General features: G+C 40.9%; 1 protein-coding gene across 1 annotated transcript in view; it reads right to left on the bottom strand.

Moving 5' to 3' along the window:
• The window catches only part of RNF150 (ring finger protein 150), a 282172-nt gene that overhangs the window by 48362 nt on the left and 217057 nt on the right, over window positions 1-16753 (bottom strand). The window contains exons 5-6 of the mRNA XM_017959069.3: window positions 8447-8543; window positions 2108-2318 (exon numbers count right to left, since the gene is read on the bottom strand). Of these exons, the coding sequence (XP_017814558.1) occupies window positions 2108-2318; window positions 8447-8543 (308 nt within the window). The remainder of the gene's footprint in view (window positions 1-2107; window positions 2319-8446; window positions 8544-16753) is intronic.

Raw genomic sequence — 16753 nt, 5'->3', positions numbered from 1 at the left:
TCCAATATATTTCACTAAGATCACTTATGGCCATCTGTGTGATGGTAACCAAAGATGTCCAATAAATGGAAAAATTTTGAGACCACCTGGTACACCAAAAAGAGAACTTACTATTTGACCTGAGTCAGACATTTAGTCCTCTGGGGCATAATTTTCTCATGACAAAAATTAGTAGTATATTTTGGTAAGAATCAAATGACCTTTAACGTTCTCTTTCATTTAAAGTACTAGGATTCTAGATCTATGCACTCCAATATGGTAGCAACTAGCTGTATGTGATTACTAAGCATTTCAAATGTAGCTAGATAAATTAGTTTTATAGTGTCTCAATAGTTTTAATTTTGAAGATAAATATAAGTTTATATTGTCTTAATAGTTTTAAATATTGTCTCAATAGTTTTAATATTGGAGACAATATTTTGTCTTAATACAAAATTAATGTCTTTACTGTTTACTTCTTGAGCCACTTTATTTAAAAACATTCTGAAATGTGCTATAAGTGTAAATAAAATACACACCAGATTCTGAAGACTGAATACCAAAAAAATGTAAAATATTTTGGATATACAGGGTTAAGTAAAAATATATTATTAAAATGAACTTCCTTTATTTTTTAATGTTTTAGTGTGGCCATAGAAAAATTTAAATTACATGCATGACTTGCATTATATTAATATTGGGCTGCACCTGTCTAAACCTTCAAAACAAAGGGATCAAAATCCATCTTTAACGGCTTTTAAATGCCTAACGGTCAACATTTCAATACTGAGATCTTTATATCTGTAAAAGTCAAGTTTCTCAAGGTAAAGGTCCTATTTATCAAAAACTAGTAAACCTTGCATGTGCAGATATTTCTCACCAAACTCCTCTTCAAGTCACCTTCTGTCAAGGTCCTGTAAAAATGGTATGGTTACAATATTCAATGTTCAAATCCCATGGGATCATCTCAGCTATATAATAAAAGATGATCAGGAAATAAACCAAAAGGTTAAGAGTGATTGTTTCCAAGTAGTAGAGCCCTCAGTGATTTTTTTCATTCTTTTTTAGTCTTTTCTTTTTCTTTCAATTTTTCAACAATGAAGTTTTTTCATCAGAAAAATACATATCTTTACATTTTAGCATGCTTTCATAAATTTTATAAAAATCCCAAATATGTTAAAAAAAGACCAACTTCAAAGAAAATATCCCCAAATGCTTCAATCTGCTTTTCTACATTTCCAAATTTCTACAGTGAATAGGTTACTTCTATCAAGAGAAATACACTTTGTTTAAAAATCGCAATATCCACTCACTGTTTTAACCTTAAACCTGAGCTAATTTGCATCTGATTTTCTTAGAACTCCTGAAAGCTTTTATCTCTTATATTAGACTGAGTAGTAGGTACTTTAGATGTTTACCTCAATCTTGATGCTAATATACATAATTTAATATTTTTATGGAAACTACCATCAAACAGAACAGCATTTAGTGACTGTCTATGTAGGAGATGGGGGAGAATACCCAGAAGGTATTTTAGTATGCGGGGCCACTGTGCACAGGGGTTTAGTGTCTCTTGCAAATATGGCCATCTAAAGGGATGCTATTCACATCCACGTCCTACAGCAACAAGGAAAGCAGTCTCCTGCGTGTGGTCCAGACTAGTTCATATAGTCGCATGCACACTCAGGGGACTCCAATGCATGTGTGTACACACATGCGAGCATAAGCACGTGAGTGGGTGTGGTTGTGCCCTATCCCAGTCCTGCTGAGCATCCCTTGCAGTTGCTCCCCTCACCTGCCCTCCAGTCGGAGAGGCTCCAGATCCATGACCCTATGTGCCTCAGGTACCATGGGAAGTGGACATGGAGAGTGTGCAGTGCTGTGATGTGTGAGCCCTGGTGTCAGTGTGTGGGCAGGCTGGAGCATGGGCACACACAACCATGTGGGCTGTCTGCCCTGCTGGCTCTAGGAAGGGCAGTTCTTCTAACAACTGGCAGTTATAACAGACAAACCTAGCAATGATGCACTCATTCAATATTTTTTTCTTCTTGAGGAAAGGTATTTTTATCCAATTCCTACAAGGCAACAGCCCTTCCGGCTATGTCACTTTAAGTATGGCAGAACTCACTGTTAGTAGTAAAGATGACTTCTCCCTCCTGGGGGGTGGGGTCTGTATCCTGGACCACCTGCAAGGCTCCCACAGTCCGGACAGCAGGGTCCAAAGTGACTGAGCTTTCATTCACTGTTGTGTCGCTTGCGCCTGTGATCTGGTTGGTGGGTGGACCTCCCAGAGAGCCCTCGAAGTCAGTGGGCAAGTCGTCCATGCAGTCGGCATTGGGCTGATGGGGTAGAAAAGGATCTGTTCTCAGTACATGCCATCCACTTAGAGATTAAATGTCTATAGCCTAAAGATTTTGTCTCCATGAAAAAATTAAGTTCTTAATTGTTTACGTCTTGAGTCACTTTACTTAAAAACATTCTACATATAGCTTCTATAAGATTAACATAAAAAGATCTTCCAAAATTTCCTTTCTAAAGGTTCATTTTAGATTGAAAAGATTCCTTTTTAATTTTTAGGTTAAAAATTAAAGTTTTAATTCAAGATAAGCAAAATCTCTACATTTAAATAATCACTTAGGGGGAGTATGTGAAATTTACAATGAAGGCACTTCCTTCCATATAGTATTATTTACTCCACACCTAGAATGTAGCTGGTAGCCTGATCATTACCCCTTAAAACTCATGTGTTGTTTACAAATATACTAATGAGATGAGAGTGGGAGGGAGGATAGAATCTGAATCATTATGGTTTGTTCATTAAAGATTCATACATACCCTCAAACACACACAAAGCACAGGGTAAGGCTACATTTAAGAAAAACATAAGCCTAAAGCCAGCTATAGAAAAATATTCCTATGTCCTTAATATGGTATTGATCATACATTTGTCAAATCCTCTAAATTAAATTCTTAGAATCATAAGACTAGGGTGAGACCCCCTTGTTCAATTGCCCATTGGTTACAGGACACTTTCCTCTTCAATATCATTGACAGCTTCCCTTGAAGAACATAGCAATGGGAGCTCTCCGCTTTGCAAGGCACTCTGTGTTGAACAGAGCATTGTTGGACTCTCTTATTATTGGGCAAAATCTTATGCTTTGCAAGTTTTACTCTTTTGTCTCAGTTCTGCTGGTTTGAAGTAAAAATGAATATATTTCTATCTCTTCCACAAACAGCTTTTCAAATGACTTTCAGTTGTTCTGTCTCTACACAAACTCAAAATTATGTTTAAAAGGTGGTGGTGGAGGAATATTGTCTTAAGCAGTATTAAGAATAGCTGTTGATTTCTTTTGCTCTGGTCTGAACTTCGGCTTTGTCTTGAAGGATGATAATTACATGGTTTTACACTCCCAAAGTAGGCAGAACATGATGGTCAGGATTAGGGGAGGAGAACCCTGGTTGACAATGATTGAATTAACATCATAATGACTGTTGTTTTTCAAGTTCACCAGAACAGAAAACCTACAACTCCTAGGGAACACAAAGCTAGAAATGCAAAGTGCTGGGCTCTTGTCCTGGTGTTCCGCTCTTAGCTGTGTAATGCCAGTCTCCTGAGTTCCACACCTGTGTCCTAACAGTCAGCTGGAGAGCTCTACCATTCCATAAACCCATCAAATTCAGCTCATTCATTTATTTCCTGTATTCTTTCTTCTTTTTGCCCTCTCTAGCTGTATTGGAAGGGAGCCAATTCACTGAAACTCAATTTGTCAAAAGTTGATTCATAGAATAACCAATTCACTGAATTTACTAAATTTACTGATTGACATCGGACATGAGCAAGTGGGTTTAAGAACATTCTCTCCCCATTACCAGTTTCCCTGTCTACTTACATCTCTTCTCCAGTTTATTTCAGTCTGCACTCTCTCATCAGAGCATTCTTTAAAAACCAAACCAAACCAAATCAAACCAAAAACACCATGGGCTGGGCACAGTGGCTCATGCCTGTAATCCCAGCACTTTGGAAGGCTGAGGCGGGCAGATCACGAGGTCAGGAGATGGAGACCATCCTGACCAACATGGTGAAACCCCATCTCTGCTAAAATATAAAAAATTAGCCGGGTGTGGTGGCGTGCACCTGTGGTCCCAGCTATTCAGGAGGCTGAGGCAGGGGAATCGCTTGAACCTGCGAGGTGGAGGTTGCAGTGAGCCGAGATCGCCCCACTGCACTCCAGCCTGGTGACTCTGTCTCAAAAAAACAAAACAAAACAAACAAAAAACAAAACCACCACAGGTGTGTTTCTTCTCTTCTCCCAAGGAAGGAATTACATGCTCCCTGGCAGGACAGAGGCAGATGCTCTAGAGTCTGGCCCCAGCCTACTTTTCTGGCCTCACCTTCACCCTTTGGAGACATGGAGCACACCATACATTCCCTCCTCTCAACACTGTAGCTTATATTGTCCCTGTGCTCAGGATGACATTTGATCCAATCACCCTCTTTTTCCTATCCCAAGGTCTCAAGTTGGGTCCTCGTGAATTCCTAATCACCCTTTAATTCTCAGGTCCACTGTCCCCTTTTCTAAGGCATGTTCCCTCTCAGGAAGGCATCTTTGATCCTGGAAGCACTTTATAAGGTACTTCTCCCATGCTGTATGGCTATTAGTTAATGTGCTGATCTCACTCTGCTAGTCCCCAGACATTGTAAAGTGAAGCAACCACACTTTACTGACTTTGGACTCTAAGCCCCTACATAGTGCCACTGACAATGACTAGGTGCTCAGTAAATGCTGACTTGGAAATTTGATCTGAATCTCAGATTTCTGCCCTGGAAACTTGGGCATGTTAATATCTGCCCTAAATCAATTAAGGGAGGATTTGAGAAAATACTTGAAAAACTTTAAAATTCTATTCAAAGATATGCTGTACACAGGTGTTTATTAAACAAAACCAACTATGGGGGGGGTGGTTTTCAAGAAGAAAAGATTTCACAGAGAGGGTACTGTGCAGGTTGTTTTTTGGCCATAAATACTTAAATGCAATCATATGCAATAATAATGGACATATTTTTCAAAATGTTGATCTAGCTGTTGGTATGGTATTGCTCTTTGTATATTTGCTTAATTTTGATGCAGTTTTTTTTTGTTGTTGTTGTTCTTCATTTTGTGGGATACTAGGAATCATGCTATCTTTAACAGAGTGGGTAGAGGGCAAAAGAGCTAAGTAGCACAGTGAAACTGTCAATGGTAGCAAGCACAAATAATTTGGCTTAGATATAATATTTAATAGACCAACTTTACAGAACATCACAGATTATATCCACTCTACATGGTTCATCAAATGGAATAATACTTTAAAAAGAAACCAAATCTACATACCTTTAAGAGAAGTCACAATCATAAAATTTAAAACAAGATGTCAAATGCTATCTGCAAGTGAAAACTGCACAGTATTTAAATTCAAGTTAGCATGGGAAACCCCTCTAATAAAGCAACTGCTAAATAGAATCTTGTGAATGCACCAGTTATACAGGATTTTGCATTCAATAAAAATCATCAGCCTATTCCTACCAGGATAATAGTGATAGAAGGTGGTTGCTGGCATATGAAAGTCCCAGGTTATATGGTACCTTAGAGGAGGATTCGCTGAAACTGTATTCTGTCATTCTACCAAGACAGGCCTACACCTGACTGGATAGAATGGAGGGAGAAGCACCGTAATGTAGATCAAAATGCTTCTGATAATAAAGGACTCCCCACTCTTTGCATTCAGTATTATATTTCCCTTGGCAAAATATAATAGAAAATGGTATCTATTGTTATAGGAATTGCGTGATCAGTGAACTGTGCTCTCATTTTCATTGTAGATAAATCACTTACAAAATAACATCCTCAGTTTCTGACTTTCAATTTATTTGTCTTATACCATGGGTAGATACAAGGACACTCTGTTAAAACAACAAAAACCAAAACCAAAACCAAAAATAATATGCCACCTGTATCTGAATATGCTAGATCAGGATTACAACCAAGTTGTTTGTGAGTTGACACTATTCAAAGGAGAATCAGGATGAAATTCATAAATACGATTGTGTAACTGGCAGCCTTCAAGGCTCTGAAGGGCTGTAACTCCATAGACATTTATTGAGCACTTAGCATATGTAAGGAATGCAGAGATGAAGCATCAACAGACATCAGTTATCAGAGAGTGACAAGCTCTTTTCAATTTTCTTTGAAGAAGAAGAAATGGAACACATGGAACACAGGAAAATTATAGACAGTTTGTTTAAGCTGCATAAAAAGGGTTTCAGTTTGATATAGGAAGTCTTTTCTAATTGAGAAGACTGTGAGCTTGTCCAGTGAAATGGAAGTCATCTTGTTGATAAATAAGACATAGTGCTACCCAATAGTAGAAGGATGAAGGGGAACAAAATCCAAAATTCCTCCTAGATCCTGACTTTGTCATTCCCTAGGAGAAAAACAGAAAAAGGTTGGGAGGCACAGAAGGTATCCATGGATGCCTTCGTGCTTTGTGAGAAGTAGCACAAAAGTGCCTTATTCTTCAGGGAGGATGTTCTGTTTTGTGGGGGCAGGCTTGGATGTGTATAATTGTTCAGCTGGACTTTAAAAATCTTTACCAAATCCAAAAGATGCTATTGATGTTTATTTTTCTGACAGTTCATTGTGCTAAGTAAAATCCTATCCAAACTTGGTAGGCATCAAACCATGGCCAGAATGCCCAAATGCAAAAAGTTAAAATGTTATTAATCTTGGGAATAAGAGAAAAGGCCATCCAATAATTCTTCTAAAATAATTAACAGCGATATTTGCAACTTATTTACAAGTAGCTTCTGCAGAAGTTATACCACCACTGAAAAAGTCTGGAGTCAAATACTCTTCAGTACAAAATTGAAAGATGGATGCTTGTTAGGTTCCATTGTCCTTACCAGAGAGCAGTGGGATTGGCACTTAATATTTCTAAAAATACCCTGAACAATAGGAACACATCAAAGGAGGCAACTGTCTCTGTTTCATTGTGAGAACTGTGAGGATTCTAAAGATTTTGGAGACCATAGACACACATACACACATTTCCCCCTCCCTTGAAAGACTCAGTTACAGACAGAAATGTGAAGAGTACAAAAACTGAGCTCAGCTTTCTAAGTCACCAGTATCTGGCAGAGCTGTTGGGTTTTTACTGATGTTTTGTATTCCCTGTAATTGATTTTCATCATGAATGCATTATGCATTTATAACTGGTCTGAAAATTTAATGCATTATCTTTAAAATCTAGCTTAAAGGTACAGTCATACAAGTTGATTTGTGTTCAGAGTATCAACCATGGAAGTCACACAGCAGGCATGGAGGCAGCTGGCACAGGGTAGAAAGTTCAGCCAATGCATGTCCTCATAATGCTTCAGGTGTCCCTCTCCAGCAGAGCTACTCTGATATTCCTAAGATAATGAGTCCTTTGGCATTAAAGTAAATCTTTGATATGGGATCTGATCCTTCTTCAGTGACATCTTGAGACTATTAACATTCTCTTTATTCTCTGCCATTAGCAGTGAGGAGTGACGATAGGCAGGTGGCAGCAAAGTGGAGGGGCTGAGGGGGAGCTGGTATCGGCATTTCGTTTGTCTGACTTCTACACAGCACCGTATGGTTTCTCGCATCTCTCAGTGTAGTCCTTGGATTTGGTGGCCTGCCTTGCTTCCTGCCCTCATCGCTGAGAGGGGAGAACATATAGCAGCTGGTGTCTCACCACCCACCAGTTTGCAGGCTTCACCTGATACAGTCCTGGGAGAGTCTCCCTGGAGCATCCAGCCAGCTGGCTGATTCTCTTTGTACAGGGGAGAGACTAAACTTTAGAAAACGTTTAGTCTCTGGGGGAGTTAACTGGGGGAACCCGTTAAATTAAGAACTAAATACTCGCATTAAGTAGCTCTGGCTCTGGTTTCCTGTTCACTCAAAGTCCCCACAGAGATCTGAGTTGAGCTGAGGCTCTGAGCCTGACTCAGCCTCTGTCCTCCCCTCGCATTGCTGGGAGGTGCTCGCTCCCTCTGAAACCCAGGTGATTGTGGGGCAAAGCATGGCTTACGGATCTCCCTGATGGCCGAACAGGGGTGATGATGATGCAAGAGGTGTTCAGTGTGCAACTGGTCCGGGGTGTGTCTGCTCCCATCCCACCTGCCCTCCGTGCTGCAGCCCAGAAGAGAAGCCAGTGAGCTGCACAAGTGATACCTTGACTCACAGACAAATACAATGGACATGGTGAAAGGTTGGGATGTCCTCAGAGAAAAAGTGAAGGGAGAAATGCTTTCAGACATAGGAGTACTCCTGGAGCCTTGTAAGATGATGTGACTGCTATGTGTGACTGAGGGGACACAGAACATCCAAGTATAGTGTTTTCTCCCTGCTTTGGGGGCAACGCAGAAAGACAGACATTATGATGCTGTAGGCTGTGCTGTGCTTACCGGGATCCCTAGGGCTTTAAGAATGTTCATCTTGCACATGGGACAGGTGCGATGATCTAGAAGCCAGGGGTCAACACAGGACTTGTGGAAAAGATGCCTGCAATGAGAACCATACATCTTAGAGCGGCGATAACTGCAGAGACTACCTAGTCCACCATGGCCCAGGGACTCGTCCAAGGCCAAGCAATTGCTCAGTGGCAGAGTCAAGACTCAAACATCCATCCCTAACTTGTGGACCAAAGTGTTTCCTGTTATACCCTGTGTTGATATAGTCAAAGTCTGTCTGCATCCCAAGACTGTCCTATATAATTTGCAATGGAGGCTTCCAAGTTTCAGAAAATGTAGAGAATGCAGAAACAGAGATTTTTCTCTTTCTCAATAGGAAGAAGCTCTAATGAAAAAAATGCAAGTGGGGAAACTTGTACACACCTTGTAGGATGACTTGACTGATGCTACTTTAAAAAAATATGCAGAATTTGTTTTCCCACAGTCAGTAGACAACTGCAGCGTAAAGGCTGATTTCCATTAATATTTGGGATCTAACACAAAAGGGCAAAAGAGCTCCTGGAAGCATTCAGTAACACCAATGCCATTTTAAGTTGTTTTGGCTTCTGACTGTCAAATCAAAAGCCAGAGTAAAAGGCTCTGGGGTTTCACGTGGGTAGCCGTCATACCTGCGCAGTTCATTCACTCAACTACATGGTAATTCCCATGTGCCAGTCGTTACTAGCTTTTGTCTTTGTGGCAGAAGGGGGCATTTGGTGGCTATAGGAGGGCTTCCTAACTGAACTTTCTCTGAACTTGGCTTGAAAGGGTCCACTCAGAGATGTCAGGAACTCCTTGAGTCAGAAGCTTTTCTTCTAACTCCCAAGACTCCAGACCACAGGCAGAAGTAGTCAGAATTTCCTGCCTGGGGTAAGAAGAGAAAGAACTATCTGTTTTAAGCATGAGGACTTCCTTAGGACATTCCATGCATGCCTGACTCCCTTTCTGTACCCCCTGCCTGTCACCCCTCTGCCATGGAGCACTGTTCTTGAATATTTCTGCTCTGTTCTCTCACTTGCACCTCCTTTTGTTCTAACAGTTCTGAAAACCTCATTTGCTTTGTGTTGGGCTCAAATGCTTAAAAAGTACCTCCAAATTAGAAAAGAGTTCAGGGAAGTTCTACCTTTTAAACTGAAATTAGAAGAACTCAAATGCCAAAGATGAGATTGGCTGCATACAGGATATGATCAGATTGGGGATTAGAAGAAAGGACTGTAGCAACAAGGATGTGTTATTATGTTTCCAGATTATTGTTTAAGACGCCCTGCAGATTTATCATGATATGGTTTGGGTCTGTGTCCCTGCCCAAATACCATGTCGAATTGTAATCTCCAATGTTGGAGGTGGGGCCTGGTGGGAGGTGATTGGATCATGGGGGCAGATTTCCCCCTTGGTGCTGTTCTTGTGATCGTGATTTCTCAAGAGATCTGGTCGTTTAAAAGTGTGTGGCACCTCCCCACCCCGCTTCCTTCTGCTCCAGCCTTGTGAAGTGCTGGCTCCCTCTTTGCCTTCCGCCATGATTGAGGCCTCCCCAGAAGCCCAGCAGATGCCAGCATCATGCTTCCTATAGACTATGGAAACATGAGCCACTTAAACCGTTTTTTTTTTTTTGGAGTTTTGCTCTGCCGGTCAGGCTGGAGTGCAGTGGTGTGATCTCAGCTCACTTCAACCTCTACCTCCCAGGTTCAAGTGATTCTTGTACTTCAGCCTCCCAAGCAGCCGGGATTACAGGTGCCTGCCACCACGCCTAGCTAGTTTTTGTATTTTCAGTAGAAATGGGGTTTTGCCATGTTGGCCAGGCTGATCCTGAACTCCTGACCTCAAGTGATCTGCCCACCTCAGCCTCTCAAAGTGCTGGAATTACAGGCATGAGCCACTGCGACTGGCCTAACTCTATTTTCTTTATAAATTACCCAGTCTCAGGTATTTCTTTAGAGCAGCGTGAGAACAGACTAATACATACTACTTGGAAGCAGTATATTTCATTCACTCATTCATTCCCTCCTTTATCTGTGCATTCATGCAACAAGTAGTATACACTAAGAACTGTGCTTAACACAGAGAATCAGCACAACAGTGATTTGGCTCCTTCCCTCAGGAGGCACAGCAGGAGAGGCAGACGTTAATAAAATAATATAGAATAAAGTACTTAGTGACAACAGTGTTAAGTATTACATTAGAAGAAAAGGGAGTCTGGTGAGGAGGGGCTTATAACTGGGAGATTCATCCTAGTTGGGGTGTTCAGGGAAGGGCTCCCTAACAAAATGACAAAGCTGAAACTGAAGGGCTACGTGGGTCATGGTTTACATAGAGGGGAAGGGGAGGTGGAAGAAGGGTGAATGGCTCATTCAAGAGCCCAGGGAGGGCGGGGGAGCAAGGAGAAGCGGGTGTCTGGCATCCAAGCTGCATAAAGTCATTCCTTTCCTCGCACTTCCAAAAAGCAATTTTGACCTCCCTATGTTCAGGATCTATGCTCTGTATCTTTATTTCTATTCCTACATATTTCCTGCTGGTTCTAATTGTCTGGAGACTCCTGACCAATATATCCTCCAATTAGAGTGGAGGATTTGCTCTCTATGAGAGCAAAATCCTTGTTTGCTTGATTCACTGTTGCATCTCCGGCATCCCCAGTTCCTGGCACACAGTTGATGCTCAAGTTGCTAATCTGAACTTGCTCACCAACTGGTGTTGCTCCTGGGAAAAAGTCAAACACTCTGGTCCTTTGATCATTCCCTGGAGGCAGGGCTCTGCTGTTTTCTGTACATGGGCTGAGTCAGAATGACAGCAGGGCCATTCATTAGCCATTTTAGCACTCAAATAAGATGATTAACATCCCCAAGTCTCAGTGGCCTGTCTGTAGGATGGAGAAGTATCTACTACAGCGGAAAAGCCTTCCCCAGAGTCTCTGATCCACAGACACTGGTTGTTGTTCTCAAACACCCTCAGTTATTTCTATGCACTGGTCATTCTTACACCTCCCCTGGATGCTTAGTTTTTATGTGTCAATTTGGTGAGGCTGTAGTACAGTCATTCAATTGACACAAGTCAAGATGTTGCTATGAAGACATTTTGTAGATGTGGTTAATATCTACAGTCAGTTGACCTTAAATAAAGGGGATTATCCTCAATAATCTGGATGGGCCTCATGCAATCATCTGAACTATCTTAAGAGCACAGCTGAGGTTTTGGCTGGGCGCAGTGGCTCATGCCTGTAATCCTAGCACTTTGGGAGGCCAAGGCAGGCAAATCACTTGGGTTCAGGAGTTTGAGACCAGCCTGGCCAATATGGTGAAACCCTGTTTCTACCAAAAATGCAAAAACTAGCTGGGTATGGTGGTGTGTGCCTGTAATTACAGCTACTTGGGATGCTGACGTGGGAGAATTGCTCGAACCTGGGAGGCGGAGGTTGCAGTGAGCCAAGATCACGCCACTGCACTCCTGCCTGGGTGACAGGGCAAGACTCTGCCTCAAAACCAACCCACCAACCAAACAACCCACCAACTAACCAACTCTGAGGTTCCTCTGAGAAGAAATTGTGCTCAAGACTATAATCAGCTCCTGCCAAGAGTTTCTGGCTTATAGGCCTGTCCTGCAGACTTCAGGCTTGCCAGATCTTACAATCACATAAGCCAATTCCTTGAAATCTCAACCTGTATCTATATCTCCATTTCCATATATCTCCTGCTGGTTCTGTTTCTCTGGAGAATCCTGACCAACATATCCCTCCAATTAGGACATAAGCTGTAGGAGAATAAAATTCTGGTTTGCTCAATTCGCTGTTGTATCTCTGGGACCTAGAATAGTTCCCAGCACACAGCTGATGCTCAAGAAACATTTGCTGCATGAACAGATATTTATTTACCCAAGGACCTAGCACTCCTCCCTGCCTCCACATGGTCAAGTCTCATTCATGCATTCTTCCTGAATCTCTGTTATACTGGCGACTTTTCTTCTCTCAGCACAGCTCCCTCCTGCATTGGCTCATCATCTTTTTCTCTGTATCACTTCAATGGCATCGAAACTGCTCTCCACGATGCCAGTCTTTTCTTGTTCTCTTCATCCTACTCATTGTTGCCAGATTTATCTTCCTAAAATATAGCACTGGTTACGTCACCCCCTTGTTCCATTCTATTCTGTGCTGAGAGCTGGGTACAAAGATGAATAAGACAAGGCCCTGCCCTTTAAGGCAGCACCACAGTCATTTAGCGATTCACTGTTAACGACAATGGAAAGGCCATAGAAAGGCTGCACTCCTGGATCTGCTGGTTTTCTTTCTTTTTTTTTTTTTTTTTTGTCTGTTCTAGGCAGGCTACCTTAGCTATCTAAGATTCAGCTCCTCATCAGTGAAATTTTGTCTTACAGGTATGGGCTTCATGAATGAATGAGTCTCTGTGTGTGTGTGTTTGGAGTGCTGGGGGAGAGAGAAGTGGAGGGCAGGAGAGAGAATAAATAATACCCATAAAGCTTAAAATGTAAGTCCTGGTACTCCTTAACTGTAAACTACCACAAATCTTATTAATAGCACTGTCATTTCATCTTATTTTTAAGATATTATGTGATTACTATGATTTCTACTCTTTTGTGTAACCTTCCTAACATGGAAAGCAAATAACTACAAATTTTTAAAAAATCAGAGGGAGAACTAAGGGCAAAAAAGAAAAGCTGCTGAAATGCCACATAGGGCAGTCAGGCTTATTATTAATTCACATACATTTCTTTTTGGTACCATATTGATCATCAAATATGAAAACTTTATCCTTATAACTGGGATTGGAAAACAGTATTTTTCCTCCTAAGTGGAAAGAAAAGTAAAAGTCAACAGACTAAATAAATAAACAAAAGGATAGGGAAAGGATCTGGAGTTTAGTGAAATGCACCAGTTAGTAAACATCTTCAAGGCAAAGTCCATCGCATCTTTTTTGCAGGATTCGCAGGATAGCAGTGACCCTTCCCATGGTTTAACAAGTGCTGAGTGAGAAAGGACATGTGGAAGACGAGATAATCCATCTCTTAACAATCCCGACAAATTGGAAATAGAACAAAGAGTTGGCCAAAACTGTTTTCTTTCCTCATTCACCAAAGGGAAGCAAACATTTTAAAAAGAGTTCTTTAAACACTCGACAAAAGAGGATGCAGATAACTGCATAATGATGCAGAGATGATGATGAATAATAAGTTTTCACACTTTTTGGCAGTAATGACAAACCAAGCTAAACTAATTTCCACATCTATTGATCCTTGTTTTCTGCTGTTCTTTCACCTATATGTGTGATTCCCTCCCCAATTTAATGACTTTTTTTCCCCAGCAGCAGAGAGAAAAGCCTGTCCTGTCTTTTCCATCTCGTTCACTTTTGTAGGCACCGTTGGACCCTAACACCCTGCAAGTGAGATTAGGACCCTGTGGTTTTCCTTTGGCAACAATGCAAGCTGTCTCATTCTCCTTAGTGAAGTGGTTAATAAAATATGTGAAGCACTCAGGTACCTGAGAATCCCATACTCCAGGCAACATGAATTATTTTAAAAAGATACCTAGTACTTCTATGCATACCTGAAATGTTTCTGCGGAAGCTCTGAATCTTATTTGCAAAGCTGTCAGTAAAGAGTGAATTTTTAATTAATGAACACTGACATTAATGCCAGTAATTAATGAATGCTGACAGTATCTACCAGTTATTGTATCCCTACTATGTACCAGGCATGTTACATACATAATTAAATCACAAAAGCCCTATGAAGTAGAGATTATTATTTCTGTCTTATGGAAGAGAAGCCTGAAGCTCATTAAAGTAAATTATCCAAAGAGCTAGTCAGCTGCAGAGCTAGGATTCAAACTCCAACTGACAGTCAGTATTTTTACCCACTCTATACTCCTCACCCCATCCTCCAGCTGTCACAGGTAAGGGGGGTAGTTGGAGGTATTCAAACCTTTATTCTTTCCCAGTGTATTTCTTTGCTCCAGCTTAGCCTCTCTGAGCCTTAGTTTCTTCACTGATAAAATGAGGATAACAAGAGCAACTATCTGAGGCACCCAATACTGTCATCCAGTACATCAGCTCTCCATCTCTCCAGCACATGGGGAGATGACAAGCTCTCTTGGTGGTGGTTATGGCCATGCGACTCATTCAGGCAGATAAATTATAAAGAGAAATGACAGATTTCACTTCAGGTCATGGCATTTAATTGCTGACCTATCAATTAACAATGTTTGAGATAGTAACTGCTTTGTCAGCCTGACTGCCATGAGTAGATACCCTCTGCTGACACACAGTGGACACAAAGCATGAGTGAGAAATCCTTGCTGTGTTAAGCCACTGAGAGTTGGATTTGTTGTTGTTACTGCATCAATGCTTAGCCTATCCTGACTAGTAAAAACCTTATGGGGCTGTTGTAAGGGTTAAATGCTTGTTTGTAAAGTGCTTCATTAGTAAGTGTTCAGGGGATAATAGTAATATTAACTATTTTAAATGATGTTGGTATAACATGCACAGTGACAGGTCATAAATACAAATAAAACTGCTACTGAATTCAGCGAAAGGAGAAGTTTGTGAAGAAATTAAAAGGCTATGGGATACGGTAAGGCCTTTTGTACAGCCTAAAGTGTGGGAAGAACTTTGAAGCATTTACAGTGGAGGAAAGAAATTCAAAAAGAAGGGATTTACATGAATCAACATATAGAAGAAGCACAAGTTGCGCTTCCCTCGTCTGAAAATCCAAACTCTGAAATGCTCTAAAATCTGGAAAATTTTGAGTGCCAAAATGGTGCTCAAAGGAAATGCTCACTGCAGCATTCTGGATTTTGGATTTCCAGATGAGGGGTGATTACTGGTAAGTATAATGCAAATATTCCACAATTTGAGATGTGAAACACTTCTGGTCCCAGGCGTTTTGGGTTAAAGGATACTCAACTTGTATCATGACATGTATGGGTTGAAATGTAGGCTATGTTAAGTGGATGAACAGAAAATGAAGTTGGAAAATATGATTCTAAATCAACATTCTGAAATAATCTAGATGGACTGCACAGGAAAGAGGTATGAATGGTGAAGAAAATAATCATGGACCTGAGTCATACTTTCCCTGTTCCTTGTGATGGTGAACTTTGCATCATTAAGCTGTTTCCTTCTGTACTTTTCCATCTGTCTATGACTCCTATACAGGAAGTCCTTCTAATGGGGATGATCTAGTCACCACTTGCTATGTGGTGTTGATTAAGTCAAGTAAGCAGACACCAGTCTTGTCCTACCATATACTCAATCTCACTCACCTAGTGCCACACTGTGGGGATAATTCTGCTAACGGGCTTGATCTGAAATGGTTGGACCAATTATTTAAAAACATTTTTATTTATTTATTTTTAAAATTTGTTTATTTATTTATTTGGCGATGGAGTCTCACTGTATTACCCAGGCTAGATAGTGCAGTGCTGTGATCTTGGCTCACTGCCACCTCTGCCTCCCAGGTTCAAGTGTTTCTCCTGCATTAGCCTTCCAAGTAGCTAGGACTATAGGCACACACCACCATGCCTGGCTAATTTTTGTATTTTTGTAGAGACAGGGTTTTGCCATGTTGGCCAATCTGGTCTGGAACTCCTGATCTCAGGTGACCCACCACCTTGGCTTCCCAAAGTGCTGGAATTACAGGCGTGAGCTACTGTGTCCAGCCTAAAAACATCATTTTTTTAAAAAAGAAAACAAACAAACGGAAACAAGAGTTGAACATAGAACCAGTAGTAACCATATGCTGGCTGTAGTTAAAAACATAATAACTTTGTTTTGGCAAGCAAATAGAGCAGTTCCATCTGATAGAGCAAAAAAGAAAAAAAAAATGCAATAAAGTAAATTGTTGCTCACTGCATAAGCACTGTCCTTCTGTGAAAAGGCTGTTTTCTTTCCAGGCTCACAGTAACAAGTTTGGAAAGTAATATCCAGAGAACATACAGAGGAAGTAACATTCTTAAAACTTGGCTAAATTTGATTTAGTTTCCTTGAGGTGCTTAGACATTTTGCTTAGAGGGAGAGGGGGTTTCTGAAGCAGATTTTTAGTCAAAACTATAACCTGGAGGTATGAAAGTACAGCAGGGGATCCTCCCTGAGCAGGGATAAGTGTGGATATGGTGGCAACTCCATAGCCAATGATACAGTGCTGGCCCAGAAGTCAGAAAATCTGGCTTTACTTTGGGTCCTGGGACCAACTTCTTTGAATTAAGGTTTTCTTTCAGGAAAATAAAGGGGCAATAATTGATACCTGTCCTATCTATATTAT

This window comes from Papio anubis, chromosome 3, assembly GCF_008728515.1.
Source record: "Papio anubis isolate 15944 chromosome 3, Panubis1.0, whole genome shotgun sequence".
In the NCBI taxonomy this organism is placed as follows: Eukaryota; Metazoa; Chordata; class Mammalia; order Primates; family Cercopithecidae; genus Papio; species Papio anubis.
This window is presented reverse-complemented; position numbering and strand designations above follow the sequence as displayed.